Raw genomic sequence first — 24347 nt, 5'->3', positions numbered from 1 at the left:
TATATGCAAAACAAACAAACAAACAAAGAGAAGTATTTGGCTTCCAGTTTCTCGGCCGGCCGCTGTGGTTGAGCGGTTCAAGGAGCTTCAGTCCGGAACCACGCAGCTACTACGGTCGGAGGTTCGAATCCTGCCTCGGGCATGGATGTGTGTGATGTTCTTAGGTTAGTTAGGTTTAATTAGTTCTAAGTCTTGTGGACTGATGACTTCAGACGTTAAGTCCCATAGTGCTTAGAGCCATTTGAACCATTTTTTGAAGCCATTTTCTCTCTCAGGTATTCATTTATGTTTCTTTCCCGATAACCTACCATTTATTTCGTCATGTATATAATGTACCAAAACTACGAAACCGTAGTTTCCGTGTATCGCAAGTTCAATGACATCTGAACTGGTCCTTAACATAAATTTTCCCATCCGGGAGGACGGCGGTTCGAATCTGCGCTATGCCATCCGGTTATAGGTTTTCCATGATTTTCCTAAATCACTCTAGGTACCTGCCGGGAAATGAAATGCGTGGCGTATTTCTTTTACCATCCTTAACAAAACAATCCTATCTTGTTCTCCATCTCTAATGACCTCGTTGTCAATGGGGCGTTAAACATTTAAATTCCTTCCTTCCTTTTCTAAACACAAATTTTAAAAGAATATCAATTTGTATTTATATGACAGCTGTGTAAACATGAGTCAGGCTAAGTGAATTGCATTATTTGCCCATAGGGTGAATCTTGTGGCAAAACAAGCCTGTGTCCTTGCGATGTTGCTGGTGTATTATAAGTGTGTGAAATATGTTGAAAAAGCTCCCGAGTTTTAATCTGCCAGGAAGTTTCATGTCAGCGCACACTCCGATGCACAGTGAAAATCTCATTCTGGAAACATCCCCCAGGCTGTGGCTAAGCCATGTCTCCGCAATATCCTTTCTTTCAGGAGTGCTAGTTCTGCAAGGTTCGCAGGAGAGCTTCTGTAAAGTTTGGAAAGCAGGAGACAAGGTATCGGCGGAAGTAAAGCTGTGAGGACGGGGCGTGAGTGGTGCTTGGGTAGCTCGAAAGGTACAGCACTTGCCCGCAAAGGTCCCGAGTTCGAGTCTCGATCCGACACGCAGTTTTAATCTGCCAGGAATTTTCATGTTGAAAAGTGCTTACAAGGAAACCGTGCTATCTTCTCCTCGCCGATTCATATTCACAACTTATGCAACTTATGTAGCACATGACTAGTACATCAAGAGATGTAAACAGGAAGACGCCAGTCTCAACAGTTTTCGAGAAATTCGAGTCTGAAACCCTCAGGCGTGCTTGTACACCTCTTAAAGAACGCGTGTGTTCGCGCATGCAAAAATTCGTCGCTCATTACATGTGCTGTATGTCACAATAGTTATTGCTTTCCATGTTTTTACGATCAGCATCATTCTGATTCGTACAGTGCTCCGTTCGTTACAAATTACATTTTTTACAAATGTAGGCACAATAATATAAATAAAGGTAGTATACTGATTGCATTGAAAGATCTCATGTGCCTAATTGTTCATTTCCAGTCTCCTTACATTTTTTCGGGATGAAAATAATGACAATAATAAATGATTATTAGATATTGATAATTCGTAGAGTCATAATAAATCTATTGTTTGAATTACGCGGGAATGAAACAAAATGCCAGCAGCGAGATTCGATCCAGAGACATCATGTTTACGAAAGCAAGTGACCACAGAAAGTATATAAACGCGTCTACAATTTTCAAACTCTGTTTTCTCTAAAACGGTTGAGAGTTGCGTCTTCTAGTTTACAAATGTTCAGTTCCTAATCGTGCGCCGGCCGATGTGGCCGAGCGGTTCTATGCGCTTCAGTGCGGAACCGCGTGACCGCTACGGTCGCAGGCTCTAATCCTGCCTCGGGCATGGATGTGTGTGATGTCCTTATGTTAGTTAGGTTTAGGTAGTTCTAAGTTCTAGGGGACTGATGACCTCAGATGTTACGTGCCCAGAGCCATTTTTTTTAACCTATTCGTGCACTACGCGCCCTGTCAATATGAATAAAACCGATAATGGGAAATTTGTACAGTCCCCTTGTTAGTATGTCTCAGAAAATTCCTCCTATGAGCAATATACAACTCTATGATAGTAGTTACACTGGGAAAATTACATATTGTTTAAAATCGGTGTCACGCCTGAAGGTACAACGGCATAGCGCGTACTGGAAGCCGAGAGGTTTCTGGATAGAATCTCGTCCGGACCACAGAACATTTGCCTTTAATCTAGCTTACACCTCTCGAAGATACGAGTACTATCCATGATCGACACGCGGTTCGGATTTCTCATTAAATTATAGGTCCCCCTTCCCTGTTTGGTAACTGGGTTTGTTTGGGGACACGCAAATCGCTGAAGTGGCATCCTACTGAAATTCTAGCATCCGATCATTGAGTCACACGAAATAACAACGATTTTTTTGAGTCATCAGTCTTCTGACTGGTTTAATGTCGCCCGCCACGAATTCCTCTCCTGTGCCAACTTTTCCATTCAGAGTAGCTCTCGCAACATACGACTTCAATTATTTGCTTGACGTATTCCAATCTCTGTCTTCCACTACAGTTTTTACCCTCTACAGCTCGCTCTAGTACCATGGAAGTCATTCCCTCATGTCTTAACGGATGTGCTATCATACTGTCCCTTTTTCTTGTCAGTGTTTTCCATATACTCCTTTCCTCTCCGATTCTGCAGAGAAGGTCCTCGTTCCTTTCCTAATCAGCCCACCTAATTGTCTATAGCTCCACACCTCAAATACTTCGATTCTCTTCTGTTCTGGTTTTCCCACACTCCATGTTTCACTACCATACAGTTCAGTCTCCAAATGTACATTCTCAGAAATTTCTTTCTCCATTTAAGGCCTTTTGCAGGAAAATCCAACACCTTCCATGAAAACTCTGACATGATAAACAAATCCAGTAGTATCTCACATAGCTCTGAATAAATCGTGACATGAAATTAACCAAAGTAATACGAGTAACGAGTGAGCAAATGGAATACCACAGGCTAACACAAGAATGCCTAAATGCGTGTCATACCTTCCCACCGTGAGACAGACGCAGTTCCGAGGGGAGAAACGAGAACAGAAGCCGAGAGCAGAACCGTGTTAAGCTAGAAGGCTCTACGATAAGGGACGGACTGGACACCCAGGTCGCCAGCCTACCGCTAAGACCGCACTACACGCACGTTTTAGCGTGATACTTTTTCGCGTCTCAGGTACGTCAAGGACCACCCCCCAGCCCATGTTAAAAGATAGAGCCCTCCAGAAGAACAGTATAGATCTTACGATAACGCTAAAAGGACAACACCAGCTGCAAGTTTTAGCGTGAGACTTTTTCGCGTCTCTGTTACGTTGCATATTTTAAAACATTGCCCCACCACGAAAAGTATAAAGTTTCTCATTGGATGGACAGAATTTTTGCAGGCAGAGCTTAAGGTTAACATTGAGACTCTGATTGGTCAGATGAAAACACAGCCAGAAAGTTTTTTTAAAACCAACTTCAGTAAATGGTAGTAAGGAGAAGTTAGGAGAAGAGTTGCTTCCGAGATGGCGAGGTGAACGGAGTTGTGCCGCCGGCCGCCGCCCTGACGCTGCCTAAACACCGACAAGGTAATGAACGCACGCGATGCCGCATTTTTGAGCGCATAAGGCTTCACTCAGAACTGCAGGAGTCTCATCTGTTACACCCCCTTTTTGCGTAATACTAGTGTCGATCGTTAATTAAAACTCATGGTGTTCACATTTGCCACTTGAAGTAAAGATCTGAAACGCGATGATTTTTCTGTTATATAGTTATTGAGAAGCCACATCAGCCACTGTAATTTACGACAAGTTAGATAAGTAATTAAAGATAATTGAGGGTCACTGTAGACCATTTTGATAGTTTTCTCTTTTGTGAAACTTAATTTAAACCTAGATTATAGATGTGATATGGCATAGGCCATCCTTCGATCCACTGTAGAACTTGGAAACCCACTCAGGGAATATTCGTTCACATTTTTGTTGAACGCAGTTGGCTTTTACCATCCTGTGTTAAAACACTTCCTTTTATCAATAGTGCAATTTATAAACAATGTTTTCTGAGTAGAATAAAATTTCCAATGGTAAACTTAACTGCTTTTTCGACGTTATTTTACCAGCTAACTAAAAATAGGAAAGCCTTGAACCCCTTCCACTAAATTTAGTTAGTATTAAGATTCTTTTACAGGGAGTGCAGTGGAGCTGACGCTGAAATCATTAAGTATTTGGTTATATCATCGCTAGTCTCACTGAACTCTTCTGAATTCAACATGTCATGTGTGGTCTGGCGTCAAACTAGTCAATTCCCGAAAAAACACGCTCAGAGCGTCGTTGGGCGAAAGTGGTAGGGAGACACGATATAGAACAAACAGACATCACCATGAATGTTTAGACTTTGTTTCATACTAGTAGATTTCTCATTTCCAGGAATGCCCTTTTTGCCAATGCTAGTCTGCTTTTGATGTCCTCATTGTGTTATTTTACTGCCTTAACTTCTGTTTCGTGCTCACCAACCGTTATGCTGAGTTTCTTGCTGTTCTCGTTTCTGATACTTCTCATTACTTTCGTCGTTCTTCCATTTGCTCTCAGTCTGTATTCTGTACCCTTAGGCTGTTCATCCCATTCAACACATCCTGTAATTCATCTTCCCTTTCATTGATGATAGCAATATCATAAGCGAATGTTTCATTGATATCCTTTCACCGTGAATTTTAAGCCCACTCTTGAGACTTAATTTTATTGGCTGTCATCTCTTCACCGTTGCATAGATTAACAGTAAGACCGAAAGAATACATCGCTGTCTTACGCCCTTTTTAATCCCAGCACTTTGTTCTTTGTCTTCCAGTGTTATTGTCCTCACTTTGCTCTTGTACACATTCTATGTTAGCCATCTTTTCCTGTAGCTTACCCCTATTTTTCTCGGAATTTCCATCAACTTGCGCGATTTCACATTGTCGAATGCATTTTCCAGTTCGATAAATCCTATGAACATGTCTTGACTTACCTTCAGTCTTAAGTCCATTTTGAGCCGCAACTCTGGGGACTTTAACTTTCCTAGAGCCAAAGTACTGGAGGGGACTAGGAAATGGCGTTAAGGTCCTAGACCCAATGAAGGGAAACCCCACACGATAGAAAGTGGGCAATCTGAATTGATGTGATGGCTAACGTAGACAGGGACCGAGGGGTGACCGGGATAAGTCATCACCCCAGCATTCGCCGGACAGGGCACCCTCTTGCCCTGGAAATGAGGAATCATCTCCAAAGGTGGTCAGCGCCATAGGATGTGGAAGGCAACGGGAAACCACCACATTAAACAACTACGGTTATCCCAAGCATCAGCAGTAAACCATGTCAGTATCTTCTGTAAAATATTCCTGATATAGAATAGTCCCACAGTCGGACCTCCGGGTGGGGACTGCAAAGGATATAGACAACGTGAAGGAAAAGAACCCCATTTTTAACATAGCCACTTGGAATATGAGAACACTGCTTCAGTGTAGCAAGCTAGAAAATGTAAAACTTGAAATGGAACGACGGGAAATCTATATTCTAGGCATATCGGAAATGAAATGGCCCCAGCCAGATGATTTCTAGTCTGGAGAATACAGAGTCATTCACACCAGAACTGACCAAGATAGACCAGGAATGGGAGGAGTTGGAACAATTTTGAGGAAAACCTATGGCTATGGCTCACGTGTCAAGGGATATGGGTAATATAGCTCTCGAATAATACTCGTCAAACTTGAAACTAAACCAAAGGGCACTGTGATAATACAAATATACATGCCAACATCCAAAGAAGACGATGCCGTCATTGACGAAATATACGAAGAAATAAGTAATGCGATGAGAAATGTTAAGGGAGATGAAAACCTGATTGCCATGGGTTGCTGGAACGCGATTGTGGATGAAGAACCGGAGGAAGGAATTGTTGGCAAATATGGACTTGGAAGAAGAAATGAAAGAGGAGATCGGCTTATCGAGTTCTGCTCGAGGAACCAATTAGTTGTTGCAAACACACTTCTCGAACATCACAAACGAAGAAGATACACATGGAAGGCCCCTGGAGACCTGTGGAGACAACAGATTGATTACATTCTAGTGAAAGCACGTTTTAGGAACCAAATAAATGATTCAGGAGCCATCCATCTGCAGACATAGGCAGTGATCATAACCTGGTCCTGATGAAAAGTTCAGTGAGATTAAAACGTTTGAAGAAGAAGCCAGTAAAACTTAAATGGGAACTAGAAAAACTGAAAACTGAGGGACTGGCAAACCGCTATGCTCATGAAACAGACAACCTAGCTAAGAATTTTCAACATGGTGGAGTAAATGAAGACTGGGATCAAATTAAATCTGATATATACAAAGCAACATAAAAGATAGTTGGAAGAACTGAACCCAAAAACAAGAGGAAATGGATTACAGCAGATATTATTATGCTCATAGGAAAAAGGAGATTATAAAAAAAATGCAACTGATGAACAAGGAAAAGCTGAATACAGAAGACTAAGCAATTTAGTTAATAGAGAAGCTAGGAAAGCAAAAGAAAATTTTCTTCAAGAAATGTGCAGAGAAGTGGAAGAAAATATGCAAAACGGAAGAACTGATTTAGCCTACACAACAGCAAATCATTTTTTTGACAAACATACAACAACACTCTCAGGCACAATAGAAAATAAAGAGGGGAAAATGCTGTTTGGTGAAGACATGGTGAAGAGATGGAAAGAATACATAGAGGAGTTGTATGTCGGAACACCTCTTTCAGAGAAAGTCACAGGAAGAGAAGAGCAAGTAGACGAAGATGACAAGTGAGATGTCATTCCGCAAGAAGACTAAAAACTACAGGACAACAAAGCAACGGGTATTGATGACATGCCTGCAGAACTAATAAAGAATACTGGTGACAGCATGAAAATGATGCTGCTTAAACTTATTAGGTCCATCTATACCACAGGAGAGATTCCGACAGACTTCCAGAAATGTATCATTGTTCCTGTACCAAAGAAGGCAGCAGCTACAAAATGCGAACAGTACCGAACTCTAAGCCTAATATCACATGCATTCTCATAAAGATAGTTCTGAAGAGAATTGAAGAGAAGATGGAGGATATGCTCAGTGAAGATCAGTTTGGCTTCAGAAGGGGATTGGGAACAAGAGAGGTGATTCTGGCACTGAGACTCGTTATCGAAAAGCAATTACAGAAAAGCAATTACAGAAAAATAAACCATCTTAAATTAACTTTGTAGACATGGAAAAGGCATTTGATAACGATCTCTGGCAAGAGATGTTCAGAGTGCTGAAGAAAGTGGAATAAAGTGTAAGTAGGCTGTTTAGGTTTTTTTATTGGTAACGCCGCCGCCACGTAGCGCTCTGTATGAAAATCACTGGCTGTGCCGTGTGCAGTCTGTGGCTGGTTGGCATTGTTGTAATACTCGCCATTGTAGTGTTGGGCAGCGGCAGCTGGATGCTAACAGCGCGTAGCGTTGCGCAGTTGGAGGTGAGCCGCCAGCAGTGGTGGATGTGGGGAGAGAAATGGCGGAGTTTTGAAATTTGTAAGACTGGATGTCATGAAATCACTTTTGAACACTATTGAGGTAAATACATTGTTTGTTCTCTATCAAAATCTTTCATTTGCTAACTATGCCTATCAGTAGTTAGTACCTTCAGTGGTTTGAATCTTTTATTTAGCTGGCAGTAGTGGCGCTCGCTGTATTGCAGTAATTGGAGTAACGAAGATTTTTGTGAGGTAAGTGATTTGTGAAACGTATAGGTTAACGTTAGTCAGGGCCATTCTTTTATAGGGATTTTTGAAAGTCAGATTGCGTTGCGCTAAATTTATTGTGTGTCAGTTTAAGCACAGTCTTGTATAATTTTTCTAAGGGGACGTTTCATATGTCGACCCTTAGCCGAGGATACCTCACTGGAATCTTCTGATTTTTTTTCTTGTAGTTTGTGTAATTAGTGTAGACTTTGTTTATTGCTAGCGCGTAATAATAGAGAGAATCTCATTTGTAGTCGCAGTCTTTCATTGTTGTACAGTAAAACAGGTGTGGCACGCATGTAAATTTGCACCGAGTATTTCGCAGCTGCGCTTGCAATTAACTAGTTATTATTTTCAGTGCTATGTTAATGTGTTTTCTTATTTTTGCTCTTCAAATTGTGCTTTTCTGTGTTATCGTGTGAAATATTGTGACAATAATGGCGTGTGAAAAACGTAATACTAGGCTCCAAAGTAAACTGAGAAATAATAGTGACGACGAGCGTAGCTTACTTGCACCACTGTGTAATGAATTAACAGACATTCAAAGTAGTAATTGGGTAACTATGCATAGGGAAATGGAGCGGGCGTCAAATAATGGTGTAGGCAGTGAAACAATTAGTGAACAGGGAAGCATTATCGATCGATCGGTCGGCAACAGCTCGCCTGAGGATTCCGAAATGACAGGACACATTCTTGCAAATACTGTAGATGCAGGTTTTGCGTCCTCGCCGTTTTCTCAAATAAGTCAAGACACATTTTCTGTTTTTCAAACTGCGAATATTGCCCGTTCAAATGCATTGCCGAATAGCACCAAAGAACATGTTTCAGACACCAGTGCACTGTTATTACAATTAATGCAACAAATGGGACAAAAGCTTCAAAAGTTAAACACAATGGAAAAAAATCTTCAAAAGTTAGACACAATGGAACAAAATCAGAGACAAACACAGCAAAAGCTTCAAAAGTTAGACACAATGGAACAAAATCTTCGAAAGTTAGACACAATGGAACAACACCAGAGACAAACACAGCAACAGTTGGACACAATGGAACAAAATCTTCGGAAGTTAGACACCACACTTGAATAAACACGTGAAGATTTAACTACTGAGTTACATAACATTGAATCGCAATGTCAAAAAATCTGTAATGACGTAAAAACACAAATTTGTGAGCATTTTCAACCTATTTTTTCGCGGCATGAAAACAAATTACAGAATCACGAAGCAGCCATAAAAGAATTGCAAACTATTGTTCGTGAAAATCATGACACCTTGCAAGCTAAAATGGACTCAGTTGCATCCACCGATTCGGTTACGCAACTTGCAAGAACTCAGGAAAACTTAAAGGACACAGTAGATTCGATTTCAACACAAATGGACACTCTAAAACTTGGTTCAGAAAAACACGCTGAGGAAATGTGTTCACTATCGGAGAAAGTAGCCGAACTTTCAGATCAGTTCACTAACTTATCTACAAAGGTAGATGATGATCTGAATGATACAGAAGAGTGCGAACAAATTAGGAAATTCAAACAAAATCAGAATCAAATTAATACACAACACCAAAGAGAAATCCGGGAAGTTCAAGATCAGCTGACACAGGTAATACAAGAATTACGTATTTCAGAGGACAGTCGCGCTCCAACACGGGAAGAGGGACTTAGAAATACGGAAAAGCCACAAAATAATAACACAGGGCATTTCGGAAATTGTGAAAGAAATTGGCAAGATGCACCGAATTTTGAGATGGAACTGCCGACACGACGTAACAATGAACGATATGCTACCCGCCGACACGATGATTTTGACTATAAGCTGTTCATTACTGCACGTAAATTCAAAACATTTAAGAATTCTGGCAACGACATTCATCCACAAGCGTGGCTCCATCAATTCTCTCATTGTTTTCCTCCCAACTGGTCATTAGAGCACAGATTAGAATTTATGTGTGGCTACTTGGAGAATGAACCAGCTGTAAGAATGCGATCGGTCATTCACGATTGTCATAGTGAAGGAGAATTTTATCATGCCTTCCTCTCAGCATATTGGTCTCAAGCTACACAAGACCGAGTAAAACATAGCATCATAATGATGAAACATTTCGAAGAATCTGAATTTTCCAGTCTTGTCAAATATTTTGAAGACATGTTACATAAGAATCAGTATCTTTCAAACCCATACAGCCCCGCAGAACTCATCCGCATTTGCTTAATCAAATTACCTGAACATTTAGGACAGATTATTTTAGCAGGACGATGCAAAGACGACATTGAAGCTTTTCAGGGACTGTTACAAGAACTGGAAATTGACACTGACAATCGCGGAACGCGAAAACAGGAGCACAACAATTACAGGTCACACCTGTCACAATTCCGCGATGACAGAAATAATACACGACAAGGCTATTCGTACAACGTAAATCGTGACCAAAACAGACACCACCCGTATGACAACCGTTGGCAGAGTAGTAATTATTACAGGGAAAGATCACCTCTCCGCGGTAATGACTATCACAGAAACAATCAGAGAAACAGACAATATGGAAACCAAAATAATTATTATCTAGGGAGACGGAATAACTTAAGACGCAACGGTCCAGCGCGCAGTTACGATTCAGGGAGAAATTTTCCACCACGTGACCGACAAGAAAGAAACTATGGAATCTACCGACATGACGACACACGATATGATCGTAACGACAGACCTGAATTGCAGCAGAACTGGCGGGATTCAAACAGAGCAGGGCCCTCTCGACAAGGTGAATTTGTAGATGTTAGGTCTCCAAATCCCATTAACGACTCAAGCCAACAAAGACACAATAGGCAATGACTCATACCGCTGGCAGCCACAAAACGTACGCATGAAACTGACGACGCAGCTGCCGTAGCTAGTAATTACGTAAAAATGGAAGACATTAGGGACATCTTACTCCAGGAACAGGACGTAAAACATAACAACATTGCATATCCTGTGACTCACATTACAGTAAATGACGTAAAATTTTCGGCAGTACTTGACTCAGGCAGTCCCAACAGCTTTTAGTAAATGCAGCAAATCGAAAGATTGTCCCACACTTCCGTTACGCACGATTAAATTACAAGGTGCAGTCATTGGAAAAAGTGTAGATGTACGCCACAAACCAACTTAGAATTCTTTTGCCAAAGCCACAGCTTCTCTATGAATTTTCTTATTGTTCCATTATTGTCGACGGAAATTATACTGGGAGTAGACTTTTTGAATGAAAACAAAGCAATCTTAAACTTTCACGATGCTGAAATAAGTTTAGAGAAAGAAGGTAAGTCAATAGCTTTGAAATTTGAAGATTGGCTCTCAAACCATGACGAGGAAATTAATCGGCTTTACCTTCTGTTAGACAACAGTTCGGAATTTTCTACGGAACTAGACACTAACAATCACTCTGCAAGTACTGACAGGGATGATATCGACGGCATATTTGAAACTAATGAGTTAATTCAGAATAAAATTCAAAAAATTGAGAATTGTAATGACACTGATAGGCAGGACCTTTTTGAGATTTTACAAGCACATTCCACAGTTTTTACTCACAAAACAGGAACAATCAAGGGATTTCAATACCAATTTCGTGTTCGTGAGCATACTAAATTTTGTGTTAGACCATACGTAGTTCCAGCACATTATAGGGACCGTGTTAGAACAGAAATACAATCTATGCTTGACGAGGGCATTATTGAGCCTGCAGTAAGCTCATACAACAATCCATTACATGTTGTTGAGAAGAAAAATGGGTCGATCAGGCTTGTCTTAGATTCAAGACAAATCAATACTATCATTATTCCTGAAACAGACAGGCCGCAAACGTTGGAAGAACTTCTTCAAAATTTTAATGGTGTAAAAGTGTTGTCTTCCTTTGATCTCAGATCCAGCTTTTATCAGATCGAACTTAATCCAGAATGTAGGAAATACACAGCTTTCCTTTGTTTCGGCGTTTGTTATCAGTTTCGGAAACTTCCTTTTGGCTTGAACATTTCTTCGGCGGCATTCATTCGCGGGCTAAATTCCATATTACCTGAGTTCTTAAAACGTCACATCACCTTATATGTGGACGATATTCTAATAGCAGAAGCCTCATGGGAACAACATAATCGCATCCTCAACAGCGTGTTACGTATTTTTGCAGAATCTGGAATTACAGTTAACTTGGAAAAGTCTGAATTCGGTAGGACAAAGGTGAAGTTTTTGGGACATATTATTTCTTCTGAGGGCATTCAGCCGGATCCTGAAAAGTTAGAGGCAATCAGAGCCATTCCAGTCCCATCCACAAAAAAACTAGTCCGCAGTTTTCTAGGTCTCGTAAACTTTTACCGTCGTTTTCTGAGTATGCAAATTCTAGTCACACCAAAACTTTGTTCTCTCACTGGAAAAAATACTGTTTGGAACTGGGACGAACAAGCACAGTTGGAATTCAATGCTTTGAAAGAATCGCTACTTAACGTGCCAATACTAGCTCATCCAGATCTGTCACAAGATTTCTGCCTTAGCACGGATTCTTCTAAAGTCGGTCTTGGTGCCCATTTATTTCAAGAAGCCATAGAAAATGACACTACCGTTCAGGAAACCGTTGCTTTTGCTAGCCGAGTGCTAACAAAATCTGAAAAAAATTATTCCGTTACTGAATTAGAAGCTTTAGCTATCGTTTGGGCATTTAACAAATTCCATTTTTTTCTTTATGGTAAGCACGTAAAAGTATACAGTGATCATCGTGCATTACAATTTCTTATGTCTTCAAAATTAAATCATGACAGGTTAAAACGTTGGGCATTGTTTCTGCAAGAATTCCACTTCACAATAGTCTACATTCCCGGCAAGGAGAACATTGTTGCGGACGCACTGTCCCGTGGACCGGCTGGGCTTGAGAAAAGTAACACAGAAAGCAACCTCGAGAAAAGTTTCAGTATTCTTTACATTCAGAAAGTCGCCTTTGAAAACTTCATCACCACATCTTTAAAGGACATTGCTCATAAACAAGATAAAGATCCGATTTGGAAAGACATCAAAAGTAAATGGCATGAAAAGACACACACACACAGATTCGGCATTATTATCTGGTTAGAAACAACATACTGTTTAAACGCTGCACTGTTGATGACAAGCTATGGGTACTTTGCATTCCAGACGATTTCGTTAATAAGCTCATTTGGTACATTCATTTCAGCTATGCACATTTTGGTCCACGAAAATGTTATCATATTCTTCGAACGACTTGTTATTTTAACAATATGGAAAAGAGAATTCGAAGAGTCTTGTCTATTTGTAAACTTTGTCAAAAGGCGAAACCATCTACTGTCTCGTGCTCCATTGTTTCCTATCATTCCTTCTAAATTAAAAGAATTTGCTGCTGTTGATCTCTTGGGACCGCTTGTCAGAACATCTAATGGATTTTCGTACGTTCTAGTCGCTGTTGAACTTACTTCAAAATTTGTTTCTTTAACTCCGTTACTTAAAGCCACTGGACGGTCTGTATCCAACGCCTTTGTTAAAAATTTCTTACGTGAAGTTGGACACGTTAGGAAAGTCATTTCAGATAATGGACCGCAATTCAGATCTGCTGTTTGGTCACGCATGCTTCGTAACCATAAAATCAAATCTGTTTTTATTTCATTGTACTCACCACATTGTAATCCGTCTGAACGGATTATGAAAGAAATCAATAAGCTTTGCAGACTTTATTGTCACAAAAAGCATCAGCATTGGGACAGATATTTACATTTATTTCAAAACGTGCTGAATGAGATGCCTCATGACTCCACTGCTTTACCACCTGTTCTTGTACTGAAGAATAAAGAACCACCGAACAGAATCAGAGAGCTCGTACCTTTTCCGAACACACGTAAACTTCGACACAAAGACATAATTGATTTGGCTATTAAAAATATAAATTCTGCTGCAGACAAAAGGAGAAAATTACACGGTAAAGGAAATGCAAAGAAATTATATATTGGTCAGAAAGTTCTCATTAAAGCTCATTCATTGTCACATAAGAAGAAACACTTGAGTCACAAATTCTTTCTAGTTTACAATGGACCTTACAGAATCCGACGTATACCACATGATAATTGCGTTGAAGTTGAAACTCTTCGTACATTTATTGAAAGATAATCTGCTTTTTAAATTTGTGTTTGCCATAAAGCTGTTCGCATCACGTCACTAGTATACTTTGTCACACTAAGAATCTGTTAACATGCAACAATGTTTTGAAGTTAACTATCCAGTGTAGAACTTAGAGAACGTATTTAGACAGTATTTACGAGTGCATTGTTATAGTGAACAGACGTCACAGTGTTATTGTGTGTGTACATTCTTGCTTGTTAGTTGCACGATTACGTAACGACTATAAGGCTTACATACTTAGAACATTTACCAGTAATGCTAATGAGATTTTAATGCAACATTTTGGTTTACTTGAAAACACATTCTTTATTTGAAGTTCATTCGGTGAGATTAAAGATGACTTAGCATTTGGTTTCTCTAATAGCTACACGATTATATCACGACGCTACTAATATGTGACACGATTTACATTGTTGCTTTTGCGGAGTATCTGTTTTATATCTGCACAGTTTTTCTGTATTATTCTGGAAAGTAAAACATGTTTTAGTAGTAACTTTTGTGGTATAGCTACAATGAGACAGCCTTTATCGTAGCACAACAATACGTTACATTATAGTACTTTCTTGATCATGGTAAGGTACGTAATAACTACGATATCCATACGGAAAGCATTTCACCTTCGTTTATGATGAGGTAAGTACATTGACTTCAGCAGAACTTTGCTTTCAGAGGACGGTAACTACGACAGTTCCACAGAATTATCTTACAGCAAAACGCACATTTAGCACTACAGGGCACGCATTTGAGTGATTAATTTGGTACTTAAACCATTTATTTATTAATATTGTTGAATTAAAAAGAAAGTTTTTTGTGATACATTTCATTCCATTGCTGTAATCTGTAACACCTGAGGGTATAATTACATTAATCCTCAGGGGGGTACACGCTTACTTTGTGTACCATGTGTTTGGCAAGCACAAGGAGCCCTAGCTACTATGGTATTTGCTTATACAACTTTACACATCGGTACCATATTCATCTAATACATAAATTACACAGCTATCTGATCATTTAACTGAGAGACAAACATTTTTTTACTACATCAGTGACACACGTTTACGTAATTACACTGTTGGATAACTTCACACTTATGAAATTGTATTTTGTCTGTACTTTGTGAACTGTTCATACATTTTCGGAACCATTGTGATACTATGAGAGCTTTGAATGAAATAATTGGGTATCAGATTATGATTTTTAAAGTACGGTTGAGGTATATGACACTTTTGACATGAGCAGAGAATTTTTTTTAGGTTTTGAAATTATTGGAAGAAGCTACGACGATTTTGAGATTTGCCTGAGGTTTTATGATGTTATGATGACGATGTGTATTACGCTGTTGCGGTATGTTTATGATCAATAAGCTGTTGCTATATGAGTTATTTGATTATGCTACTTATCTGTTATGATGGAATATTGAAGAAGTGTCAACGAATAAGGTAAGAAATAATGAGTAGAGGTTAGGGACTCTGGTTTGTGAAAAAGGTTGTTGGAAACCAAGAATCGTACTTTAAGAGTTATGAAATGTATGTAAATGCGTGAATGTATTACAATGCCGACGAAAATTTTTGGACCTGTTATATCAATAGGATTTTGTTTCTACTGACGTGTAACGCAAATTCTTGAACTGTGGCTTTTTTTATATGAGACTGCCACTGTAGCGGAAACTGGTGTCGTAAATATTTCGATAAGACAGTTAAGTGACCACCTGCACGTAATGCGTCGTGGGCACCCAGCTGCGCGGCAACCACCTGACAAAAAGAAAGCCATTGGTGTGTGCCTTTCTGAGGCAGCAGAAAAAAAAGAGACCATTATCCTCGCTATTGACATTCCTTTGTAGAAAGCATCGCAAAAACGTCGCGCTCATTACTTGGAAAGATACTTATTTACATCTGCACACCTGATAATTACAAGTGACTTTCTACGAGAGTTGAGAGAATTCTACTAACTTATGAAATGTCGCATGACTATTGAATGATATTTTTATGCTTTGTACATAGTTGCTTATTTCATTTGATATCTGTTTTCCAGCTGTGTTGTAGCATTGGTTTTATAAAATAAAATTAAATGCACTTGCTAATGTGAGCACTTTCTGTCAACAGATCTATTAAATAATTATTTTATGATCCACATTCTTCGAAAAAGGAGCTCTTAGAATGGAAAAAGAAATAAGAAGCGACTAATAACAGTAACTGTATATACAATTTTCTTTTCAAGTACTTGGTAATTTTTATGGTAGGATAACTTCTTGTGGTGCACCACTTTAATGACATAGATATTAATATGTGAATAGACATTTCCCTTTTCTGCATTGTTGTCTTTACTGTAATATTTTTTTTCTGCTTGAGCTTTGTCCTGTTTAGTTATGAGCTATTGCATTTGCTGCTGCTGTGTGCCAGGCGTAATGTTACTGAATTTGACTTTGTATTACTCTGTTAAGCCAGTTTTACTAGGGATTTGTTTCTCTTGTTTGCTGCACAGCGCCTTATATTAGTTGTAATATTGCAATTGCTTTACCAATTTCCATTTTTTTGGGACATTGCTGTTTGTATTAATTTGTTTTGTGCTGCTGCTTTGCCTCGTCCCTTAGTTTAGCATCTGAGCTCAGTAGATTTAAGTTAGCTTAAGAGGGGGTAGACTATATAAGAATCTAACTATGATGAATTGGAAGAAAAGCATTGAGAAGCTATAAGAAAATGGTTTGGCCAAAAAAGTAGTGTACAGTGGAGAAAAACTATTTTTGAAAGAGGATGTGAACAGAATACAGAAAGCATGCTTGGATAGGATTTTTTTGAAGGAAACAAATGTTGAGATACGACGAAAGATCTACAGAATGAAGTTTTGGGTTGAACTGCAGTACCAAATGTTACCCTGAAAACAAACCCTGTCCTTTCCTTTTGTGTATCCCACTATATGTTTGTGTACCCTTGTGTATTTGCTTTCTTCCTGTCTCTGTGTACTGTTTCATATAATTTTTTCTCTGTTAATATTAAGCTACATTCACTATGATGAGGAATACTGTTATCCTCAAATATAATTTGCATTAATAACATGTTATTTACTTAGTAAAGATGTTTACACATTATTTATTCTGTTTTGTTCTAATGCTCATGTGTGAAGCTGATGTTTCGAAATTTATTCTGATTTTTTATGTATGTGCTCCTGTCATAATTCCTGTAACACTGATGTATATGTTATTTCGATTCTTTTGTAAAGCCTGTATTACTGCAAATGTTATTTGTACTATTATGTTCTTTAAAGATGTATTTTGTACCTTTGTTATTGTATTCTTATGTTATAAAATTGTAATTGGCACCAGTTCATCAAATTAAGTAACTTGTAAATTATATTTCACTGCACACGTTTCTGTTGGTCATAGTATATGGACAATATGTGAGAAGTAGGGACTGATAGTGTTTGCACGTGTGTTAATAATTCAGCATGGGACTGGATAACAGCATTGCTGGTTCTAAGGACAATTAGAAAAATAACTTTGTGAGTGCACAAGTGGTGGTTCAAGGACATCCGATATTGTCTCCAAGACTGTTCGACGGTGATTGTGCACCTGCACAGTCGCAACAGTTGGCTGCTAGCCATCTCTACAAGGACTACAGTGGGTCTACACCTTTGATGACTCACCAATACCATTATTTCTACAAGGACTGCAGTGGGTCTGCACCTCTGGTGGCCCACCAATACCGTAATCTCTACCAGGACTACTCTGTGACGACCTACCTACCAATATTCTTTAAAACTTCGACTGACTCTGCTGTGGGTTTGCTCTGTTGTGGCCCATTACCTGTCTACATGTCAAGAGTCAGCACTGTCTTTCCGTTGAAAGAACAACACTACTTCTTCAAGACTGCATAGAAATCCACTACTTCTGTGTGCATTTTCTTTTACTACTCAGACTTTGAGAAAAACACTAGGATTTTACTTTGATGAATGATCAGGACTGTCTTTATGGACTGTGAGAAAATTTTAGCTTTTTACCAACTTTGTATCGATAAATGTGTGCATTTCATTTCTTTGTCATTGTAATTATGAAAAAAAATTTTCAAATCTGTATTGGCCACTGCCCAAAACAATTTGTAAATTTTTTTGTGGGTAGCATGGGGGCTATGTAAGTAGGCTGTTTAGGTTTCTTTTATTGGTAACGCCGCCGCCACGTAGCGCTCTGTATGAAAATCACTGGCTGTGCCATGTGCAGTCTGTGGCTGGTTTGCATTGTTGTCTGCCATTGTAGTGTTGGGCAGCGGCAGCTGTATGCTAACAGCGTGTAGCGTTGCGCAGTTGGAGGTGAGCCGCCAACAGTGGTGGATGTGGGGAGAGAAATGGCGGAGTTTTGAAATTTGTAAGACTGGATGTCATGAACTACCATATATATATATATATATATATATATATATATATATATATATATATATATATATTATCACTTTTGAACACTATTGAGGTAAATACATTGTTTGTTCTCTATCAAAATCTTTCATTTGCTAACTATACCTCTCAGTAGTTAGAACCTTCAGTGGTTTGAATCTTTTATTTAGCTGGCAGTAGTGGCGCTCGCTGTATTGCGGTAGTTCGAGTAACGAAGATTTTTGTGAGGTAAGTGATTTGTGAAACGTATAGGTTAACGTTAGTCAGGGCCATTCTTTTGTAGGGATTTTTGAAAGTCAGATTGCGTTGCGCTAAAATTATTGTGTGTCAGTTTAAGCACAATCTTGTATAATTATCAAAGGGGATGTTTCAAAAGTACAAAGACATTTGTGTGATACTCAGTTTCTATAAGAATGAGATGTCAGTGATTAGGAACTGTCACCAGGAACAAGAAGCATATATTAGAAAAGGGGTAAGGCAAGGATGTGCCCCCTCTCCTCTTACATCCAGGAAGCTATAGACCAAGTTCGAGAAACTACTGAGGTGGGGATCAAAATTAATGGGCATGCTATGTTATGCACATGATATTGCTATAGTCACGGAGACAAAAGAACATCTAGAGAAAGTCCTCAGAATAATGGAAAAAATTTTATGCAATCTGTATGGAGTAAGAATAAACAAGAAAAAGGACTTAAGTGATGGTATGCAGTACAGGAGCAGAATATGAACCTCTGAGAATGAGAATTGGAAGAGAGGAGCTGGAAGTGATAGAGGAATTTACTTACCTGGGAAAGAAAATCACAAGGGATGGTAGAAGCGGGGAAAGAAATTGCGAGCAGAATACAAAAGGCCAAAACTGCAATTAATCGGAGAAGGAACTTACTCACCAGCAACAACATCAGTCTGAAAATAAGGAAACTTATCACTAAAGATTTCGTTTGGAGTGTGGCCCTATATGTATGTGAAACTTGGACGACGATTGGAATAGAAGAGAGAAGACGGCTAGAGACCCTGGAGATGTGGTGCTATAGAAGGATGACGGAGATCAGCTGGAGAGACAAAGTAACAAATGAAGAGGTGCTTAGGAAACCAGATCTCTGTGGAGGCACATCCAAGCATGAAGAGACAAACTTGTAGGGCACATCCTACGATGGAACATGATTGGAACAATAGCAGAAGGAGCTACTGAGGGAAGGAATCGGCGGGGGCGACCCAGGATATCATACCGAGGATATCATATGTGCAACAAATAATGAATGACGTTGGATGTAAGACATTTGTGGAAATGAAGAGGAAGGCAGACAGGAGATAGGAATGGCGCTCTGCTGCCAACCAGCCACAGGGCTGAACACTAAAATAAAAGCAGCCAAGTGGTGGTCCTCTAACGAATCCTCAATTTTCTTTCCCATTCTAATAATTATACCAATCAGGAAATATATGATGTATGAAGTTTATTTTTAGAAAATCGAAATACATTGGAAGAGACGTTTATAAATGGCGCCAGTCCCTTAGCCTGCCACACGACACCATCCGCGCATGCGCCGTGGCCCCACCGCTAACACAGTAGAGCGCCAATCTTATCTGCAGCGCGTCGCAAACAGCGCATGCGCCGTGCCCCGGCGGCCAGCGCGCATGCGCCGTGCCCCGCGCGGCGCGCTCGAACATCGACCTGCTGGGACGGCGGCCGGCGAGGCCAGTGTGCTATGGACCGCTGGCGAGGCAAGGTCGCTCTAGTGACTGGCGCCTCGGCGGGCATCGGACGCGCCGTCGCCAAGGAGCTGGTGCAGCAGGGGCTGGTCGTCGTGGGCGTAGCCAGGAGGCTCAACCTGCTAGAGGTACGCACTGCACGGTACGAGAGCGTGGGCTTCCGAGGCCGGTATCAACCTGACAAGGGAACCTCCCCCTCAGATTTAGTTATAAGTTGGTACAGTGGGTAGGCCTTGAAAAACTGAACACTGAGCAATCGAGAAAACAGGAAGAAGTTGTGTGGAACTATGAAAAAAATAAATAAAATATACGAACTGAGTAGTCCATGAGCAAGATAGGCAACATCAAGTATAATATGAGCTCAGGAGCGCCGTGGTCCCGTGGTTAGCCGGAGCAGCTGCGAAACGAGAGGTCCTTGGTTGAAGTCTTCCCTCGAGTGAAACGTTTAATTTTTTATTTTCAGACAATTATCAAAGTTCAGGCACTCACGCATAATCAAATTCGCTTTTCAAAATTCCAGGACATGTTCAGATTTGTTTGGACACATGCAGGATTTGACGGTCTACACATGGAAAAATTTGAAAACGTTAAAAACATATGTTTTGGCAGAGCACAGGGAAAACTGTGCGACTGTGAAACTGTTGCATTCATTTGTTGCAGTTTATGTGACAAACTCTTTCATCACTTTTTTGGGAGTGATTATCACATCCACAAGAAAACCTAAATCGGGCAAGGTAGAAGAATCTTTTTACCCATTCGCCAAATGTACAAGTTCGGTGGGTCGACAACATATTCCTGTCATGTGACGGCCATGCCGTCACCAGTGTCGTATAGAATACATCAGACGTGTTTTCCTGTGGAGGAATCGGTTGACCTGTGACCTTGCGATCAAATGTTTTCGGTTCACATTGGAGAGGCACGTCCTTTCGTCTACTAATCGCACGGTTTTGCGGTGCGGTCGCAAAACACAGACACTAAACTTATTACAGTGAACAGAGACGTCAATGAACGAACGGACAGATCATAACTTTGCGAAAATCAAGACAGTAAACTTTCCACTCGAGGGAAGAGTTGAACCAAGGAACTCTCGTTCCGCAGCTGCTCACGCTAACCACGGGACCACGGCGCTCCTGGGCTTATACTGTACTTGATGTTGCCTGTTTTGCGCATGGACTACTCAGTTCGTATATTTTGCTTATTTTTTCATAGTTCCACACAACTTCTTCCTGTTTTCTTGACTGATCTGTGTTCTGTTTTGCAAGGCCTATCCACTGTGCCAACTTATAACTAAATCTGAGGGGGGTGCGATGGGGAGGTTCCCTTGTCAGTATCGTGATTTCGGGCGTATCTCTGCGTCGTTTTATAAAATACTAAAATATCAGATTTTCACAAGCTGTGACATTGTCGCGAATAAAACAGTGACCCGTATATACAGTAAGTTTCCTTTACTTTGCGTGTATGGTCAAAAACATTTTGTTAACAGATTACCGGTTTCGGTCTATAATGACCATCATCAGATCTGTTTTATAAAAACAAAGTCCTGATGTACTGCAGCGATAGTGGCATCGTCTGATTCTGTATTTAACATTTGTCGATGCCACTATGGCTGCAGTACATTACGACTTTGTTTTTATAAAACAGATCTGATGATGGTCATTGTAGACCGAAACCGGTAATCTCTTAACAAAAAGTTTGTGACCATAGGCGTAAATTAAAGGAAACTTATTAAACATTCGATGTTTCAGCTCTGGTGCAGCCGCGTTTGTCAGGATGTAGACTGTCTAAATCATGGTCAAGTTTAATAGAATGACGTGGGGGTACGTTCAGAAGTATTTTTATGAGGCTGAACGACGCAGTGTGACTGACAAGAGCTCCGTCCTGTCGGTTAGCTAGAGCGTCATGACATATTTGCACGTGTCTTCTTTCACATTTTTTTTGGCCATTTGGGTAGGGTTGGCTAGTTAGCGCCCTCTGTTTCTTATTTTTACCAGTGGCTTTGCCGTAGTAATAACGGTTGTTCCAGTCGGATCACCGACGCGCTGCCGGGCGTGGCTGGCATTCGGGTGGATTATCGCTCGGTTTGCCGAGCGCTGTTGGAAACATGGTGTAGTCATCCGCTGTGGGGTAGATCTAGGAGCGACTGGATTGAGAAGTAGCGGCTCCGGTCATGAAAGCTGGCAACGGCCGAGGGAGTTCTGTGCTGAGCTCATGCCCCTCCAAATCCGCATCCAGTGACGCCTGTGGTCGGAGGACGACGCGGCGGTCGGTCGGAAAGAGAGATAACTTACTTTCATTCTGAGTTCTTGGTTCTCTTCAGTCAGCTCCCAGAAAAATGGGACGAAGAGGTTTCCAACCTATATACTGGAGCATCCGAAGTTCAGTGACAAAAGTTCGAAAGTTGTTCAAGGATACTGTCCGAGCATTTTGGTACCTGTGGTCACATGTGCCTCAACAGAGTAATTACATGTCAAGACACAAAGGAGTTAATGATATTGTCCGCCAGTACTCATTGATTTCAATCAGTGGGGAAACTCGAAAATTATTGCTGGACGGGGATTCGGACTTAGGTTTCCTGCTTACTTTTCTTGTGATCTCATTTTGTTCGTTCGATATTGCTCGTTGCATTTGTTCGCTGCGGACGTCCCCTCACAGCCCTTGAAGGTCATTGTTGAGCCATTCACAATTTCTTGTTTATTATTACAGAGGACAGATAACCCGGTGAGCCACCGTGCGGCACTTACTGAGCACATACGCTACGACTGCGCCATCCGGGCACAGCTCTGCAGCACACAACCCGGCAGACCCAAATTTCCAACTCATCAACCCACTAGTGATGTAGCGTCCCTTGCCCAGTATCATCATAACTCGCGGCGTATCCGCAACAGTCAAGGACTGTGCACATCCACACTCAAGTGATCAAATGGTCGTCCTCAGCTAATTACGTGTTACCACATAGGTAGTGTGTGGATAAGTTGAGGATTTGGGTTTGGCTGGAGGTGTGCTTGGGTTACCCGTGCAGTTGTCATGATCACCGAGTCTGGATGGTGCAATCGCGGCGTATCTGCCTAGTAAGCAAGAGACCTGGGTTCGAATTCCGGTCCGGCACTAATTTTCAGTTTTCCCCACTGGTTTCCCCTCTGGCATTAGTTCCTTCGTGTCTTGATTCAGAGTGGGTGCGGGATCAAAAATGGTGTCTGCTCTTTCGGACGGCTTTCGGGGACATCCGAAAAAAAAGACAACAAATATTATTACTTCTGTTTGAATTCTTGTTGTATTTATGTGTCTCAGGTTTGGTTTTGCGGCATTGTTAGTTGGTAGCAGTGGTACGCGGTTGTATGGATAGATTTACTGATGGAGAATTGGCCAGTATTTACGTCGTGTATATGTTCAGCGAATGCAATGGAAGAGCGTAACAACACTCTACGCTCAGCTGTGCGCTCATCGCCGTATTTATGCATCTCAGACTTGTTACACGGCTCTCTGTGTTTTGTGTTGCACGTTGTGGTGACAGCATATTACAGACCTTGTTTTTACTGTTGTGCAGGTATTTTTACAGACAGGAGGTAACTGGGATAATAACTAAAATAAGTCGCAACTATTTAATTTCGTAGGCTTCGACAGCGAGAATGAGTCATCATGGTCAGTTTCGACGTAAAGTCACTATCCACAAGCCTGCCAGTAGACGAAACTGTATCCTACGAGAGCATGCTGTGACACACATATTTCGAATCACAAGGGAAACACTACGAGCAGACTGACGGTGTAGCAGCGGGTTCGCTCCTAGCCCTGCTAGCAGCCGTGGTGAGCTGCGAGGCAGCCCGGCACTTGGCTCTGCTTCTCTATACCCACGCTGCTAGCACGCATACGTGGTCGACCCCTTCGCTGTGTGGCCCCTTGGTGACGTGAAATTACATAGGTTTAACGAATAGTAGAACGAAATGCACGAGAAGATCCGGTTCACGTTCGAAGCAGCCCCAGACACAGAAGTATATAGGATAAGCGAGCTGTTAGACCACCCTAGGCTGTCATAAGTAAAACGGTAGTTTCATACTAGCCGTGGTCAGTAAATATCGTAACCATATTATTCATACATTATATGTGTTGTATATCTGTAAGGGGTTACCTCATTTCGATAGCTGCTTTACACGGTCTCTTACCAGATTCCACTGTCTACAGACTGAGTGGGGATACATAAAGTACCATGTAGCCTAAGAAAAATTTTTGTTGTGCACAATTTTTTTCCTATATGTCACGTGAAAATAAATAGAATTAATGGAAAAATTGAAACTGTCAATGTTTAATTCAGGCTTT

General features: G+C 40.7%; 1 protein-coding gene across 1 annotated transcript in view; it reads left to right on the top strand.

Annotated features, from left to right (window-relative positions):
* Positions 1-20032: 20032 nt before the first annotated feature.
* LOC126291426 (dehydrogenase/reductase SDR family member 11-like) overlaps positions 20033-24347 on the top strand; it is a 362658-nt gene continuing 358343 nt past the window's right edge. The window contains exon 1 of the mRNA XM_049984942.1: positions 20033-20164. Within this exon, the coding sequence (XP_049840899.1) occupies positions 20033-20164 (132 nt within the window). The remainder of the gene's footprint in view (positions 20165-24347) is intronic.

This window comes from Schistocerca gregaria, chromosome 9, assembly GCF_023897955.1.
Source record: "Schistocerca gregaria isolate iqSchGreg1 chromosome 9, iqSchGreg1.2, whole genome shotgun sequence".
Taxonomy (NCBI): domain Eukaryota; kingdom Metazoa; phylum Arthropoda; class Insecta; order Orthoptera; family Acrididae; genus Schistocerca; species Schistocerca gregaria.
This window is presented reverse-complemented; position numbering and strand designations above follow the sequence as displayed.